Below are 16,586 nucleotides of genomic sequence, written 5' to 3'. Positions count from 1 at the left end.
TTCTCCTTCTCCCAAATCCATTCAGCTGATGTTCTGAAAGAGCTGCAAAATCTGGACCCCTACAAATCAGCCGGGCTAGACAATCTGGACCCTTTCTTTCTAAAATGATCTGCCGAAATTGTTGCCACCCCTATTACTAGCCTGTTCAACCTCTCTTTCGTGTCGTCTGAGATTCCCAAAGATTGGAAAGCAGCTGCGGTCATCCCCCTCTTCAAAGGGGGGGACACTCTTGACCCAAACTGCTACAGACCTATATCTATCCTACCGTGCCTTTCTAAGGTCTTCGAAAGCCAAGTCAACAAACAGATTACCGACCATTTCGAATCTCACCATACCTTCTCTGCTATGCAATCCGGTTTCAGAGCTGGTCATGGGTGCACCTCAGCCACGCTCAAGGTCCTAAACGATATCTTAACCGCCATCGATAAGAAACATTACTGTGCAGCCGTATTCATTGATCTGGCCAAGGCTTTCGACTCTGTCAATCACCATATCCTCATCGGCAGACTCGACAGCCTTGGTTTCTCAAATGATTGCCTCGCCTGGTTCACCAACTACTTCTCTGATAGAGTTCAGTGTGTCAAATCGGAGGGTCTGCTGTCCGGACCTCTGGCAGTCTCTATGGGGGTGCCACAGGGTTCAATTCTTGGACCGACTCTCTTCTCTGTATACATCAATGAGGTCGCTCTTGCTGCTGGTGAGTCCCTGATCCACCTCTACGCAGACGACACCATTCTGTATACTTCCGGCCCTTCTTTGGACACTGTGTTAACAACCCTCCAGGCAAGCTTCAATGCCATACAACTCTCCTTCCGTGGCCTCCAATTGCTCTTAAATACAAGTAAAACTAAATGCATGCTCTTCAACCGATCGCTACCTGCACCTACCCGCCTGTCCAACATCACTACTCTGGACGGCTCTGACTTAGAATACATGGACAATTACAAATACTTAGGTGTCTGGTTAGACTGTAAACTCTCCTTCCAGACCCATATCAAACATCTCCAATCCAAAGTTAAATCTAGAATTGGCTTCCTATTTCGCAACAAAGCATCCTTCACTCATGCTGCCAAACATACCCATGTAAAACTGACCATCCTACCAATCCTCGACTTTGGCGATGTCATTTACAAAATAGCCTCCAATACCCTACTCAACAAATTGGATGCAGTCTATCACAGTGCAATCCGTTTTATCACCAAAGCCCCATATACTACCCACCATTGCGACCTGTACGCTCTCGTTGGCTGGCCCTCGCTTCATACTCGTCGCCAAACCCACTGGCTCCATGTCATCTACAAGACCCTGCTAGGTAAAGTCCCCCCTTATCTCAGCTCGCTGGTCACCATAGCATCTCCCACCTGTAGCACACGCTCCAGCAGGTATATCTCTCTAGTCACCCCCAAAACCAATTCTTTCTTTGGCCGCCTCTCCTTCCAGTTCTCTGCTGCCAATGACTGGAACGAACTACAAAAATCTCTGAAACTGGAAACACTTATCTCCCTCACTAGCTTTAAGCACCAACTGTCAGAGCAGCTCACAGATTACTGCACCTGTACATAGCCCACCTATAATTTAGCACAAACAACTACCTCTTTCCCAACTGTATTTAATTTTAATTTATTTATTTATTTTGCTCCTTTGCACCCCATTATTTTTTATTTCTACTTTGCACATTCTTCCATTGCAAAACTACCATTCCAGTATTTTACTTGCTATATTGTATTTACTTTGCCATCGTGGCCTTTTTTGCCTTTACCTCCCTTCTCACCTCATTTGCTCACATTGTATATAGACTTGTTTATACTGCATTATTGACTGTATGTTTGTTTTTACTCCATGTGTAACTCTGTGTCGTTTTATCTGTCGAACTGCTATGCTTTATCTTGGCCAGGTCGCAATTGTAAATGAGAACCTGTTCTCAACTTGCCTACCTGGTTAAATAAAGGTAAAATAAAAAAAATAAAAAAATACTTGCTGCAGTGTTTATCACTGTTTAATGCGATGCTTAATTGTTCCCCCTGTAGTGATTGGGATTGAGCAGAGTGTCGGCAGCAGGGTAATTACACCTGGGCCTAGCTAATTTTTATGTTATTTATTTAACCTTTTATTTAACTTGGCAAGTCAGTTAAGAACATTCTTATTTACAATGACGGCCTACCCCGGCCAAACCCTAACCCGGATGACGCTGGGCCAATTGTGCGCCACGCCCTATGGGACTTCCAATCACGGCCTGTTGTGATACAGCCTGGAATCGAACTAGGGTCTGTAGGGATGCCTCTAGCACTGAGATGCGTGGTGCACAATATGGCCGCTGTGCTACTGATTTTAACATCTCTCTCCCTCCCCCATTTTCCTATCTCCCCCAGGTGAGCTGTACCCAGGGGTTGCCAGTGTACCAGGCCGGCCTGTTTTGGGTGGCAGGATGCCTGGGGTGGAGAGTGGCTCAGGTGGTCTGGCTGATGACGAGGTGGTCCTGGAGACCCTGAAGTGTTTCTGCAGCTCACCAGAACAGACCTACGACCAGTTCCTGTCCTCCTTCACACACCTGACTTCAGGTCAGGCTCCTTCACACAATGACTGACTCCAGGTCAGTCTCACAGGCAGTTCACACACCTAATTTGTTTCCATAAGGATTTTTTTGCAATTCAATTGGAAACTAAATTGCCCCAAGCCTGGTCTCAAAGGCCCTCGGGTTGTGACTTCATTACATGTAGAGCTGATACCTTACAGGCATGTATTAAATTGATACAAAGACAGATGTATTTTCTCTTCTGATCTCCCTCTCACAGGGAGTGCTGGGAGTGGACACACGACTCTGCCCTCTGGACCCAGTCATCTCTCTGGGGAGATGGAGAGATCAGGGGTGTTGAGGAGGAATGGAGAAGAGGATGCAGCAGAAGAGAGGAGAGGACAGCAGCGTGTCTGTGTCCTGCCTGCTGATCAGGAGGAGGTCAGTGACACCTAGATCTGTCTGTCTTTCCTACAGGCTTGACTGACTCAAGGCTTACACCATAAACTCACCCCACCAGGCTTCAATCCCTCCTCTCTTTCACTTGTCTCAGCCCTTTACTCTCTCTTGTTCTCTTGCTCTTTCTTGTTCTTTTTCTCTTTCTCTCATTCTCTCTCTCTTTGCAAACCTGCCGCCCTACATTATGACAATACTAACAAGCCTTCTGGAGGACTTTGTAGGGGTGTGGGGCATCGGGGGAGCTTGATTCTGTGTTTTAATGATGTAACTATTGGGCCAATAAAGGTATTTTAAAAATAAAATACAATTTCTCTCTCTCTTTTTCTCTCTGTCGGTCTCCCTTGGTTTATTTCTGTTCCCTCCATCTATTTCAGTGTTATCCCATTTTCCTAAACCAAAATTAGTGGATTGTTTCAGGAGCAGGAAGGTTTACTTCAGATGTGTACATTGGACCATGAACAGTGCTTAGGACCTCAGGCTATGCCAGCTATTGATTTAACCATGATTCTGATTAAAAGTTCTCTCTGCTGTAATCAATACTACACATCAGCAAGTTACACACTGAAACTGAAAGTGTGGGATAGGATCCCATATTTGGTTTCCAATTAATCTCACTGGGGATTATTTGGAAGAGTTGAGTGAGCACAAGATCCTACAGCATCTGTAGGACTCTTAGAGGCACTCAGCTGTCCAAACACATTCGTATATGTAACAACTGGAGCCATAGATCAACAGGAGTAGTGGCCACGACCCCACAGAGCTCTTAGTGTCTGATGAGGTCATAATGACAGTCAAACTGCTTGAGCAAAAATGCAGTGGTCATATACAGCATTAGTATCTGGCAGTGAGTATCTTTGTGACTGTGGTTTGGTTGCAGGTGGAGCTAGGTGCTGGAGTGACTGTGGGCAGCTGTGGAAATGGAGACTGTCGTCCACCAGGCATAACTCTCAAGGTTGATATTGTGGACTAAAGTAATGTTGTTGTAATATCCCAATTCCATACTGTATATTAAATATGGGAATATTTATGTTAGTGCATATTTTTTGAAAAACTGCTTGCAATTTGTTAAGTATTTATTTGTCACTGACATTGGTCAGGGTCACACACATTGACTCATGATGATCACATATTATAAACGGCTATATACTTTGTCTCTATCGATCAAAATACAGATTTATAACTTGTTTACTACAGTAATATACACAACATGAAAAGTAATAATCACTTTCTCTTGTTTTCTGATTTGAGAATTGTTGATTGAAGAGTAACTCTCCATTGTTCTCTGTGTATAGCTGGATAACTACCTGGATGTTGGGGACTTCAGTGAGGAGGAAGGAGATGTAACTGCTGACCCAGGTACAGCATCTTGTTCTCTCACTCATAACTCTCCGGTTTCCAGAACTGATTTTAGATTAGTGCATTGTACAAGATGGAAAATAACTTTCTTGGCACTGTATAATGGCATTCTTGTTTCTTCTAAAGTCATTTAAGAGTGTGCATGGATCATCATTAACATTAATTTATCCTAATCTTCACTGATTACGGTAGAATTAGAAAGTTATCGCCTTGCCATGCAGTATTGATATGAGCCTTTGAGTCCACAATGCTATTTCACGGAGAATGGTTCCATTAATCGAAGCTTCTTTGACAGTAAATTACAGCGCTCCAGAGTTCTTACATTATTTCCTCAAAGAAAGGAAAATCTCAGTAGAAAGTAGAATATATTCTTAATAATCCATGTAAAGAAGGAAACATGAAGAAGTTTGCCAGTAAGCCTTAGAAGACATTTAAGAGTTCACCTTCTAATAGGATTTAGTTAATGTCATGTGCATATTATTTCTGTAATAAGGCTAGTCATTTGAAATACATTACCTTCTATTACGCATTTTCAATACATGCAAATTGTGGCCCCGGCCCTGTAATTAGTGTTAAGGGCAATGGCTCTCTGCTCTGTGGTGTATTGCTCTCTCTGTCCTCATTTAGCAGTGAGGGATACATAGACCGCATGCAAACTACATCTCCATACACAGAGGTACAGGGCCCTAACGCCAACCCTGATGCTGAGCCCAACAGTAACAACCAGACACCTCCACAACATGTTGTGTGTGTATGTGTGAGCTGCCCAGTGTGTGAGCTGCCCAGTGACACGAGCCTACCAGACCAGCTAAATCACTTCTATGCTCGCTTCGAGGCAAGCAACACTGAGGCATGCATGAGAGCATCAGCTCTTCCGGATGACTGTGTGATCATGCTCTCCGTAGCCGACGTGAGTAAGACCTTTAAACAGGTCAATGTACACAAGGCTGCGGTGCCAGACGGATTACCAGGATGTGTGCTCCAGGCATGTGCTGACCAACTGGCAGGTGTCTTCACTGACATTTTCAACATGTCCCTGATTGAGTCTGTAATACCAAAATGTTTCAAGCAGACTGCCATAGTCCCTGTGCCCAAGAAACACAAAGGCAACCTGCCTAAATGACTACAGACCCATAGTACTCACGACCGTTGCCATGAAGTGCTTTGAAAGGTTGGTCATGGCTCACATCAACACCATTTTCCCAGAAACCCTAGACCCACTCCAATTTGCATACCGCCCAAACAGATCCACAGATGATGCAATCTCTATTGCACTCCACACTGCCCTTTCCCACCTGGACAAAATAAACACTTATGTGAGAATGCTATTCATTTCTACAGCTCAGCGTTCAACACCATAGTACCCTCAAAGCTCATCACTAAGCTAAGGACACCTCCCTCTGCAACTGGATCCTGGACTTCCTGACGGGCCGCCCCCAGGTGGTGAGGGTAGGTAGCAACACATCTGCCACGCTGATCCTCAACACTGGAGCTCCCTAGGGGTGCATGCTCAGTCCCCTCCTGTACTCCCTGTTCACCTACGACTGCATGGCCAGGCACGACTCCAACACCATCATTAAGTTTGCAGACGACACAACAGTGGTAGGCCTGATCAACAACGAGACAGCCTATAGGGAGGTGGTCAGAGACCTGGCCGGGTGGTGCCAGAATAACAACCTATCCCTCAACATAACCAAGACTAAGGAGATGATTGTGGACTACAGGAAAAGGAGGACCGAGCACACCCCCATTCTGCTGTAGTGGAGCAGGTTGAGAGCTTCAAGTTCCTTGGTGTCCACATCACCAGCAAACTAGAATGGTGCAAACACACCAAGACAGTTGTGAAGAGGGCACGACAAATCCTATTCCCCCTCAGGAAACTAAAAAGATTTGGCATGGGTCCTGAGATCCTCAAAAGGTTCTACAGCTGCAACATCGAGAGCATCCTGACCGGTTGCATCACTGCCTGGTACGGCAATTGCTCGGCCTCTGACCACAAGGCACTACAGAGGGTAGCGCGTACGGCCCAGCACATCACTGGGGCTAAGCTGCCTGCCATCCAGGACCTCTACACCAGGTGGTGTCAGAGGAAGGCCCTAAAAATTGTCAAAGACTCCAGCCACCCCAGTCATGGAATGTTCTCTCTACTACCGCATGACAAGCGGTACCGGAGTGCCAAGTCTAGGACAAAAAGGCTTCTCAACAGTTTTTACCCCGAAGCCATAAGACTCCTGAACAGGTAATCAAATGGCTACCCGGACTATTTGCATTGTGTGCCCCCCCAACCCCTCTTTTTACGCTGCCTCTACTCTCTGTTTATCATACATGCATAGTCACTTTAACTATACATTCAAGTACATACTACCTCAATTGGGCCGACCAACCAGTGCTCCCGCACATTTGCTAACCAGGCTACCTGCATTGTGTCCCACCCGCCAACCCCTCTTTTACGGTACTGCTACTCTCTGTTAATCATATATGCATAGTTACTTTAACTACATCTACATGTGCATACTACCTCAATCAGCCTGCCTCACTACTGTACAGTATATAGCTGTTCTTTTTACTGTTATTTTATTTCTTTACTTACCTATTGTTCACCTAATACCTTTTTTTGCACTATTGGTTAGAGCCTGTCAGTAAGCATTTCACTGTAAGGTTGTATTCGGCGCACGTGACAAATAAACTTTGATTTGATTTGTGAGGGTGTTTACAATGGGGTTGCAGCCAGGCCTGGTGTGTGTCCTTCCTAACTTGATGGGGAAAGGGGATTGGTAATGAGGAGAGGGTTGACTAAGTAAGTATCAGTGTTTTGTGCCAAACAGTGTTAAAATCACTGGGAGGGTGTCATTGTCACCCTGGCTGCTAGTCCAAGGTGCTGATGCCCACAAGCGTCTGACAGTGAACTCCCACCTTGATTAGCATGTACAGTATAGTTATCAATGTGCTGGGCGTAAAAGCAGGTGGAGAGGAGGAGGGGAGTGCTGGGGAAGGTGGTTGTGCTGCGTCTTTCTGACACTGAGTACATCGTAATTGCCTTTACGACAGGATCGATGACCGCTCAGCGTCTGAATGAATCTGACTGTCAGGGGTGATGGCTGCTGTGATGGGTTTTAGTTGCGTCTGAGAAAAGTATATGTAAGGTTTTGTTTAGTGTATTAGGATTCCCATTAGCTACTGCACTAGTTTTGTGGCACCTGACCACATGACTGAATAGTAGTCAAGGTGCAACAAAACTAGGGCCTGTAGGACCTGCCTTGTTGATAGTGTTGTTAAGAAGGCAGAGCATCACTTTATTATAGACAGACTTCTCCCCAGCTTAACTACGACTGTATCAATATGTTTTGACCATGATAGTTTACAATCTAGGGATACTCCAAGCAGTTTAGTCATCTCAACTTGCTCAATTTCCAAGTTGCTCAATTTCATTTGCCCCTGGAACAACCTGAATTCTTCGGGGTGTGGATTCTACAAGGTACGGCGTTCAAACGTTGCTCAATTGGTATCAAGGGACCTAGCATGTGCCAGGAAAACAATCCCCACGCCATTTATGTATTTATTTTTATTTAACGAGGCAAGTCGGTTAAGAACAAATTCTTATTTACAATGACGGCCTACCCCGGTCAAACCCAGACGGCGCTGGGCCAATTGTGCGCCGCTCTATGGGACTCCCAATCACGGCCACTTGACTCACTGTCTGTAGGAGTGAAATATTTTTGTGAAAGGGGTAGTGTACCTAATAAACTGTCAGCCGAGTGTATATTGGAAATACACCAGGAGACAACAAAAATACTATTTACTCACTATTCATATAATAATTACAGTTAAATTAGATGTTTAGACAGAGGAGAAGCGCTGTGATACAATATGCTTTTTTTTCTAGCTAAACTTTTTTCCTTAGTAACATCTGGTGGCAGAGCATTCCACAGTGTTATGGCTCTACACAACTGAACAAAGAATTACATTTGTTTTTGGTTTGGGTACCGTGATGAAACCCATAGTGGCGTGTCTAGTGGGGTATTTAAAAAATATATATATATATTTCACCTTTATTTAACGAGACAAGTCAGTTAAGAACATATTCTTATTTACAATGACGGTCTTCCCCAGCCAAACCTGGACGATGCTGGGCCAATTGTGCGCCGCCCTATGGGACTCTCAATCACAGCCGTATATGATACAGCCTGGATTCGAACCAGGAACTAGTGAAGCCTCTTGCACTGAGATGCAGTGCCTTAGACCGCTGTGCCACTCGGTAGGTATGTATGTCTGTTTGAAGTGTATGCAAATAGATTATACAAGTGGTTAGGCATTTTCAACATACAAATGTTTCTTAAAAAGACTAGAAGAGAAGAGTCCATTTCTTCTCAACCATGAAAGGCTATCATGCATGCTGTTGATGTTAGTTCTGTGTGTGCAGTTAAGGGCAAGCAGTTAAGGGCAAGGCATGCTGCTTTGTTTTCAGCCAGCTGCAGTTTTGCTAGGTCTTTCTTTGCTGGACTTGACCATATTATCGCACAGCAATCAAGATGGGACAAGATCAGAGCATGAACAACCAGTACAGTTGATCTTTGTGTCAAAAACGCTGGCAACAATTGTATTATGCTTTTTTGCCGACTTTTACCGACACCGGCCATATTCAACGGTTTTGTACACTTTAGCTTAAAACACGTAGCTAGCTAGCTATGTAAACAATGAACCTAGCTCTAGGTAAACAATATGTAAGGTCCCACACATCACGTAACGTTGGCTAACAAGCCAGCCAGCTAACGTTAGCTAGTTAAACAACAATGAACATAGTGCCAAATCATGTTGTTACTACCCTGCATGTATCTGCTGGGAGCTAACCAACCAGGTTTAACGTTAGCTAGCTGGTTAACAGTACACTTTAGCTTAAGACATGTAGCTAGCTAGCTAGGCAAACAATGAACCTAGCTAGGTAAACCATGTGTAAGATCACACACGCCATGTAACGTTAACTAACGAGGCAGACAGCTAATGTTTAACTAGTTAAACAACAATAAACATAGTGCCAAATCATGTCGTTACTACCCTGCATGAATCTGCTGGGAGTTAACCAACCAGGTTCAATGTTAGCTAGCTAACATTAGGCTCTAACTAGCAAAGCAAACGGTTCTGGGAGACGAATAATAACGTCATACACGTAACGTTAGCTAGGGAGCCAGCCATCTAACGTTATCTAGCTAGCTAACAGTACACTTTAGCTTGAAATGAAACCACTTTCTATCTTACATCATGGACGAGTCTTCCTGTCACGGATGCCATGCCACGGTTGCCCTTAGTTTGAAGATGTAATCCGGAGACAGGTTTTTTCTTCATCTCCTTAGCTATCATACTCTAATACTACTGATTTCAAAACTCGATCCTCCAGAAAGTGGAGAGCAACACTTATGCAGCTCCACTACACGATACATAAAAAAAGCCGCGTTAGACAGGATTAGCAACACAGACTGACCAACTGAAATAGACAGAAGCCCTCTATATGGCAGACCAATCCGAACCCCTCTCTCGGCATGTCCAGCCCACTCATTATCTCAGCCAAATGGCTACTGGGAAGGTTGCTCACTTTTTCTGTGGCTTAACCAACAAGGCTCGTAATTTAACAATTTTATTCATATTTACAGATGGCATGCAAGTTTGTTATTTGTTATGCTTCAGAAGGCATTTCTGCCCAAAAAATGCATTTTGATAAAAAAAACATTCAAATGGCTCTCCTGTGAAGTCGTGACTTGTGACATACGCCTAGTTTCCTGAAACTGGTCACATTTAAGACCCGTTTATTTTTGATTACCCATTCTGACACTGACTAAAGGTGTCTCCAAGACATAACAAACCACTGTAGCTGTGTCCTCCAGGTGATTTTTGTCTTTAAGTAAAACATCCTAAGAGAGTACTTTACCTATATGTAGTTTACATGCACACTAATAATTCGATATTAAACAGATAATGTCAGTAGCTCGAGTGTAAAAATAGTAATGTAAACCTTACTCTGTTTATCGTAATCGGTGTAAGGTCAAAATCAAAGTAATCATACACCGATTAAAACACCTGGTTTTCTGAGAAATCTTTCTAATTATTAGGACATGTAAACCGCTTAATCGGTGTTCCAGAGGTGTGTTTGATCTGTGCATGTGGCAGCACTGATAGCACAAGCCTTCCTCTTATGCGTGAGTGAAGAGAGTTCGCAAAAACTAAAAGTATGCATCTTAGAAAAAGTTTTCATAAACAAACTTTATATGTCCAAACTCAGAATCAAATAGGCTTCGCAAATATAACATGGTCACTGTGGTAGAACGTTTATTTTGATTGCCGATTTTCTGCATCACAAGTTCCATCAGGTAGCCTGATTTCAGATGTGCCCATGTAAACAGAATTATTAGGGAAATTGTTCTTCTTGCAAAGCATCTAAATGTTTTAAACAAATGTATATTAATCTGACTCGTATTATTGTGTGCATGTTACCGTGCTCAATGTGTGACTTTCTCATCTGCACATAATACACAAGGTGGTGTCCCTTCACCAACTCATTTTTTGTCTTGCTTCCTCATCCTCCCCTCTCGTCTCCCTCCACCTCCCCTCCCCTGCTCCGTCCTCCCATCCCAGTGTGACTTTCACAGTGAGAGTAATTAGCTGTTTAATTAGGATCAACACCGGCCCTGTGGCTGCCAAGCCAAGCCAAGGAGAAGTGTCAATATTTAATGGTTTCTGCTCCTCTCTAATTGATTTAAATTCCCTTTTATGAACGCATGGAGACACATAATTGTATACCTACCCTCTCTTTGACAGTTGTCTAGGCCTGTCCTTTTCAGTTTGATCGCTCTCCATCGCCCTGATGTTTTGGTCAGGGTCCTATTATCAGGAGTGTGTTTTGGGTCCTGCTATTTGAGGCTCCTCTCTCTCTCTCTCATCTCTGTGTTCTCTGGATGTGGGTTACATTAGCTGGCTGGCAGAGATGATTACAGCCGACCAAGGCCTTTTTAATTCAGATTAAATCTCCTCCGCCCCATTGATGTCTTTCATATGCCTGCCAGCCAGCCAGCCAACCATCCCTCACCTGTTGTCTGTGACCCTTTCTCTCATGCTGTTGTTGAGTCCCCCTGCTGCAAGCTGCAGGATCTGTATTCTGGAGAAACTGTCAGAGGAAATACGGGTTCGTAGTGTGGCTTTGCATTTTGATAGAGATTCGTTTCACTGCAGAGTTACAGCAGGCTTAGTGTCCTGTTTGGATTAGTGTTGTCACGATAACAGAATTTTGGTTGTGAGCCGAGTGTCTGCGGGTTTTCGCACCACCCTTGTACTTGATGGATGAATTAAGGTCACAAATGAGTAAGGAACTCCCCTCACCTGGTTGTCTAGGTCTTAACCTGCAGACACTCGGCCCTCCGTGGAATGGGTTTGACACCCCTGCTCTATACCATCACGATACTCAATACCAAAATTATACCAGAACGATACTACAGAAAAAAAGGAAGGCATATTAATTAGCCAAAAACACAGAATGGCACTTGATCCAGACAGATAAACTCAGTTACTGCTCTGTTCAATTGTTGGGCATTTTATGTGTTCATTACATTTTAATTGTTTTATGTCAACATTTTTCAGAGACAGCTGTGCATGCATTAATGAATCAACTTTACAATCAATTTGACTTTGATTTTACCAATCTAACTACATAACAACGTAATGGTAATCATTTATTTTAATGGTAAATCTATTGATAAACTGGGTAGCCTATGCCTATCCACAATACAGGTGAATCCATATTCAATAGGAGTGTGTGCATACATTGAGTTATTCAGCTTGTTTTGGCTTTTTTCATGAGGCTACAGTTGACAAACAACCTGTATCCCTTTCATTTAGGACTTATTTTATTGTACTGACCAACAACATTTGCATAGAAGTAGCTTATTTTACTTTAACCAGTAATGACGTCATTCATGAGGCAAGACGGGTGCGGCATGTCAGAGCACAGTCAGTTCGCTGAGACAATAGAGTTCATTTTCTGGATTCAGGTTCACTCAAACATCGTTTTAAACTTTATTTTACTATTGACAGTTACTGCTGATTTTGGGATTGTATATCGAATCGCTCTCATTAAATATTTGTCATCTGATGGATTTGTTTCAGTCTCTGAATTGTATAATTAAGCAATAGTGCCCGAGGGGGTGTGGTATATGGCCAATATACCACAGCTAAGGGCTGTTTTTATGTATGACACAATATGGAGTGTCCTGGACACAGCCCTGTATATTGGCTATATATCACACACCCCTGAGGTGACTTATTGCTATTCTAAACTGTTTACCAACTTAATTTAATCAGTAAATACCTGTGGTATGCGCTCTGATATACCACGGCTGTCGGCCAATCAGCATTCGGGGCTCGAACCACCCAATTTAATGGAACTTTTCCCCGCCAGCTCCTGATATCAGAGCATAAAAACTCAATTCTGTGCACTTTAATTTTACCTTTATTTAACTAGGCAAGAACAAATTCTTATTTTCAATGACGGCCTAGGAACTGTAGGTTAACTGCCTGTTCAGGGGCAGAACGACAGATTTGTACCTTGTCAGCTCGGGGATTTGAACTTGCAACCTTCCAGTTACTAGTCCAATGCTCTAACCACTAGGCTACCCTGCCACCCCTTAACTTTAGTGTGTGCATATGGGCCCAGCTATATCCTGTCCCACTCTTGTTTTCACTGGCTAAACTAGCTGGCTAGCTGAACTATGCTAGTTTTCATACTCATTGCTAAACTTCCTAAATAATGCACCCTCAACATCAGAACATTGTTGCTAGTTATACAATCATGTAACTAAGAAATTCATTGGAAATAAAAATATTTATTGTTTTGTTGAATTGTCATGACTGATTCGAGCTATCTGTTGTGTCGTAAAACAATGGTGGCAAAGGATATCATTGCTACATTGCTACTTGCAGATCCAAGTTCAGTTTTGAAATTCACTGGTGTCATTGAGGTAGGGTTAGCTGGACATTTCTGACTGGTCTTGGAATTGTCAATGGGCAGCCTCTCCCCGCTTGGCTCGATGGTATATTTAGTGATTTTGCCAACACAGCCAGATACAGTATGTATACCGTTTTGTACCCGTAGCCTTTTTTATACTATTTGTTGATTTAATTGGACTTTATTAGTATAATGACTAATCCAGGAATGTCACGATTTAATTTACTCGAGAAAATAGCAACTCTACAGAGCACCAATGCCAACAATTAATGACTAAATGGGTCCACAGGGCTCCTCCTCCTCAACACTCTATAGATCATCTTTGGGGTAGACAGGAGTAAGTGAATTAATAACGTTTTTGGTGGCAATCAGCTTTGAAATCAGCATATGTTGCCTTCTGGTTTGCATATTATAACAAACAAAGTACTAGGGTCGTGAATGGATGTCAGCTATAGCTGTCATCTAGCAAGGAAAGTTACCGGTAGCTTACAGAGCTGGAAGCTATCTTCTTCCATTGTAAAGTGTTTTAGCCTTTATGGACATTCTTTTGTGAACAGTAATCAACAGTTTCAACATTTCTACATGACGTGTTGCATTATTCAAGTGTGTCATGAGTAAGTGGAACAGGCACAGTGCGTGCTATAATAAGGGGTCGGCTGTGCAGATAGACAGGCGTGATTCGTGAGACACATTTCACAGAAGTACCGAACCGTTTTTCATGTTCTAGTATCCGAAAAGTACCTTATTTTTGATATACCGTGCGACACTAGTCGGATGTGTCTGACAGGAGGAGCAGAAAGACAGATACTCCTGGGGCGTGTTCAGTTGAGTGAAAATCTTTTGAAATGGAGTGAAGCATGTAGTTGCTAAATTAAAGGAAAACTCCACTCAAAAACAACTATTTTTTTCGTTAACCCAGTTTTGATACAGTCCCAAAATGGTTTGTCTCTTGCTCAAAAAATGTATTATATGATGAAAAACACATCATCATGATGTGTCAAGTGACACTTTGGTTCTTGAATGTCCAATATCTTGAAAACCTGACTGCTGACATGCAAACCATTTTGGGACTGTATCCAGACTTGGTGCATCGGTACCGTTTGCCGTGCGGTAGCAGAGAGAACAGTCTATGACTTGGGTGGCTCGAGTCTTTGGCAATTTTTAGGGCCTTTCACTTATACCGCCTGGTATAGAGGTCCTAGATTGCAGGGAGCTTGGCCTCAGTGATGTACTGGGCCATACGCACTACCCTCTGTAGCACCTTGCAGTCATATGCCAAACAATAGCCATACCAAGCGGTGATGCAGCCAGTCAAGATGCTCTCGATGGTGCAGCTGTTGAACCTTTTGAGGATCTGAGGGCCCATGCCAAATCTGTTCAGCCTTCTGAGGGGGAAGAGGTGTTGTCGTGAAGTCTTCATGTGTTGGTGTGTGTGGACCATGATAATTCCCTAGTGATATGAACACCGATGAACTTAACGCTCTCGACCTGCTCCACTACACCCTGTCGATGTGGATGGGGGTGTACTCGCCACTCCGTTTCCAGTAGTCCACGATCAGCTCTGTTTTGCTGCAAGGTCTCTGTAGGCTGTTTCATTGTTGTCCATGAACAGGCCTACCACCACCACCTTGTCGTGGGCAAACAAAATGAGGGTGCTGGAGTTGTGCGCGGCCACACAGTCGTGGGTGAACAAGAGGGGACTAAGCAGGTACCCCCGAGGGGCCGCCATGTTGAGGGTCAGTGTGGCGGATGTGTTGTTGCCTACCCTCACCACTTGGGGGCAGCGCATCAGGAAGTCCAGGTTCCAGTTGCAGAGGAAGGTGTTTAATCTCAGGGTCCTTAGTTTAGTGATGAGATTGGAGGGCACTATGGTGTTGAATGCTGAGCTGTAGTCAATGAACAGCATTCTCACGTAGGTGTTCCTTTTGTCCAGATGGGACAGTGTGGAATGCAATAGAGATTGCGTCATCTTTTGGGGCGGTATGTTGATTGGAGTGGGTCCATGTTGTCTGGGATGATGGTGTTGATATGAGCCATCACCAGCCTTTCAAAGCATTTCATGGTTACAGATATTAGGTTACAGTGTGTAGTGCCCACTGTGGTGAGAACTTGAGGAGGTAAAATCATTACTCGTAAAATTATCATTTCTATACACGATTTCCTAGTGATACAATTCAATTGTGGTGATGAGCAGCCCTTTCTAACCTACTGGAGTCTGATTTTAATTGAACAAAGAGTCACTTCTCATTTTCTGTAATTTGATTGTCACACTTCTGAATTGTGTTTGATGATGGCACCGAACAAAGCCAATGCGATAATCATTTGCATAATTATGTACTTACTCTGATCTTCTGGAAATAATACAATGGTTTAGATCTTCAGGAGCTATTGAATCCCAATTAACTAAAATTATCTAACTTTTCAAGGAGTGCCACTTGAAAAGGCCGGCTTCTCTGAGTGAAAACTTAATGGTCAGTTCAGTCTCACTATGTGAATCCTATTCAAGCCACACTCCGTGAACTGTGCATACCATCAAAGAGGGGTCTTAATCCTGTGTGATGTTCTCTCCTTCTTTTTCAAGTTACTGAGGAAGGACAGCTAGAAGCAGAAAGAAGACACGGTTGAGTCCTCATCCTGTGTGTCTTCGCTCCTCTTTTCTCAGATGGTGGGGTTCGGGTTCTACCAGGGGAGGTGGAGGAGGAACTCCCTGCCTACCTGCCCTCCTTCTGTCACCTGACCCAGCTGGACCTGACCTCCACAGGCAGGAGGACGGGGACACGAGGACAGCAGCAGGACACGCCACCACAGGGACAGGTACAAGAAAGGACATTTACTAATCTGACATAAAGACACTAAGATGAAGATAACATTTACCCACCCCAGGAACAGCAATTAGTTGACCAGGAAAATGGAACTTGCAGTTGGTATATTTTGTTTGAGAGTTATGTTAATCATTCATAAGTGTTGTTATTTAAGCCAGTCTTTCTGTGCTAAAGTCATGCGAGAGGGGTCTGTCTATATACAGTATAGGCAACTTAATTCATGTCATTGACTTTTCACAGAGTGACAGTGAAGAGGTTTTGCCTTTCAACCTGGATGAGAACTTTGACTACGACAATGTTGTGCTGTCTAGCAAACATCTCCTACCACAGTCCAACACTGGTGTATGACCTCTGTGCAGGGACCATTGTCTGGGAGAGCCTTGTGTCATATACCACATCAAATTACCCAACTTACCATTTAACTGGACTAATAAACCACTCCTGAAAACAG

The 16,586-nt window shown here is 43.6% G+C and overlaps 1 protein-coding gene across 1 annotated transcript in view; it reads left to right on the top strand.

Annotated features, from left to right (window-relative positions):
• Positions 1–16,586, top strand: part of iftap (intraflagellar transport associated protein) — a 21,835-nt gene extending 5,249 nt beyond the window's left edge. The window contains exons 2-7 of the mRNA XM_020456454.2: positions 2,370–2,558; positions 2,793–2,953; positions 3,849–3,923; positions 4,264–4,327; positions 15,976–16,127; positions 16,376–16,586. Of these exons, the coding sequence (XP_020312043.1) occupies positions 2,426–2,558; positions 2,793–2,953; positions 3,849–3,923; positions 4,264–4,327; positions 15,976–16,127; positions 16,376–16,483 (693 nt within the window). The 5' untranslated portion in view covers positions 2,370–2,425 and the 3' untranslated portion in view covers positions 16,484–16,586. The remainder of the gene's footprint in view (positions 1–2,369; positions 2,559–2,792; positions 2,954–3,848; positions 3,924–4,263; positions 4,328–15,975; positions 16,128–16,375) is intronic.

This window comes from Oncorhynchus kisutch, linkage group LG22 (assembly GCF_002021735.2).
Source record: "Oncorhynchus kisutch isolate 150728-3 linkage group LG22, Okis_V2, whole genome shotgun sequence".
NCBI classification, from domain to species: domain Eukaryota; kingdom Metazoa; phylum Chordata; class Actinopteri; order Salmoniformes; family Salmonidae; genus Oncorhynchus; species Oncorhynchus kisutch.
The sequence above is the reverse complement of the archived record's forward strand: the minus strand, read 5'-3'. Positions and strand labels throughout refer to the sequence as shown.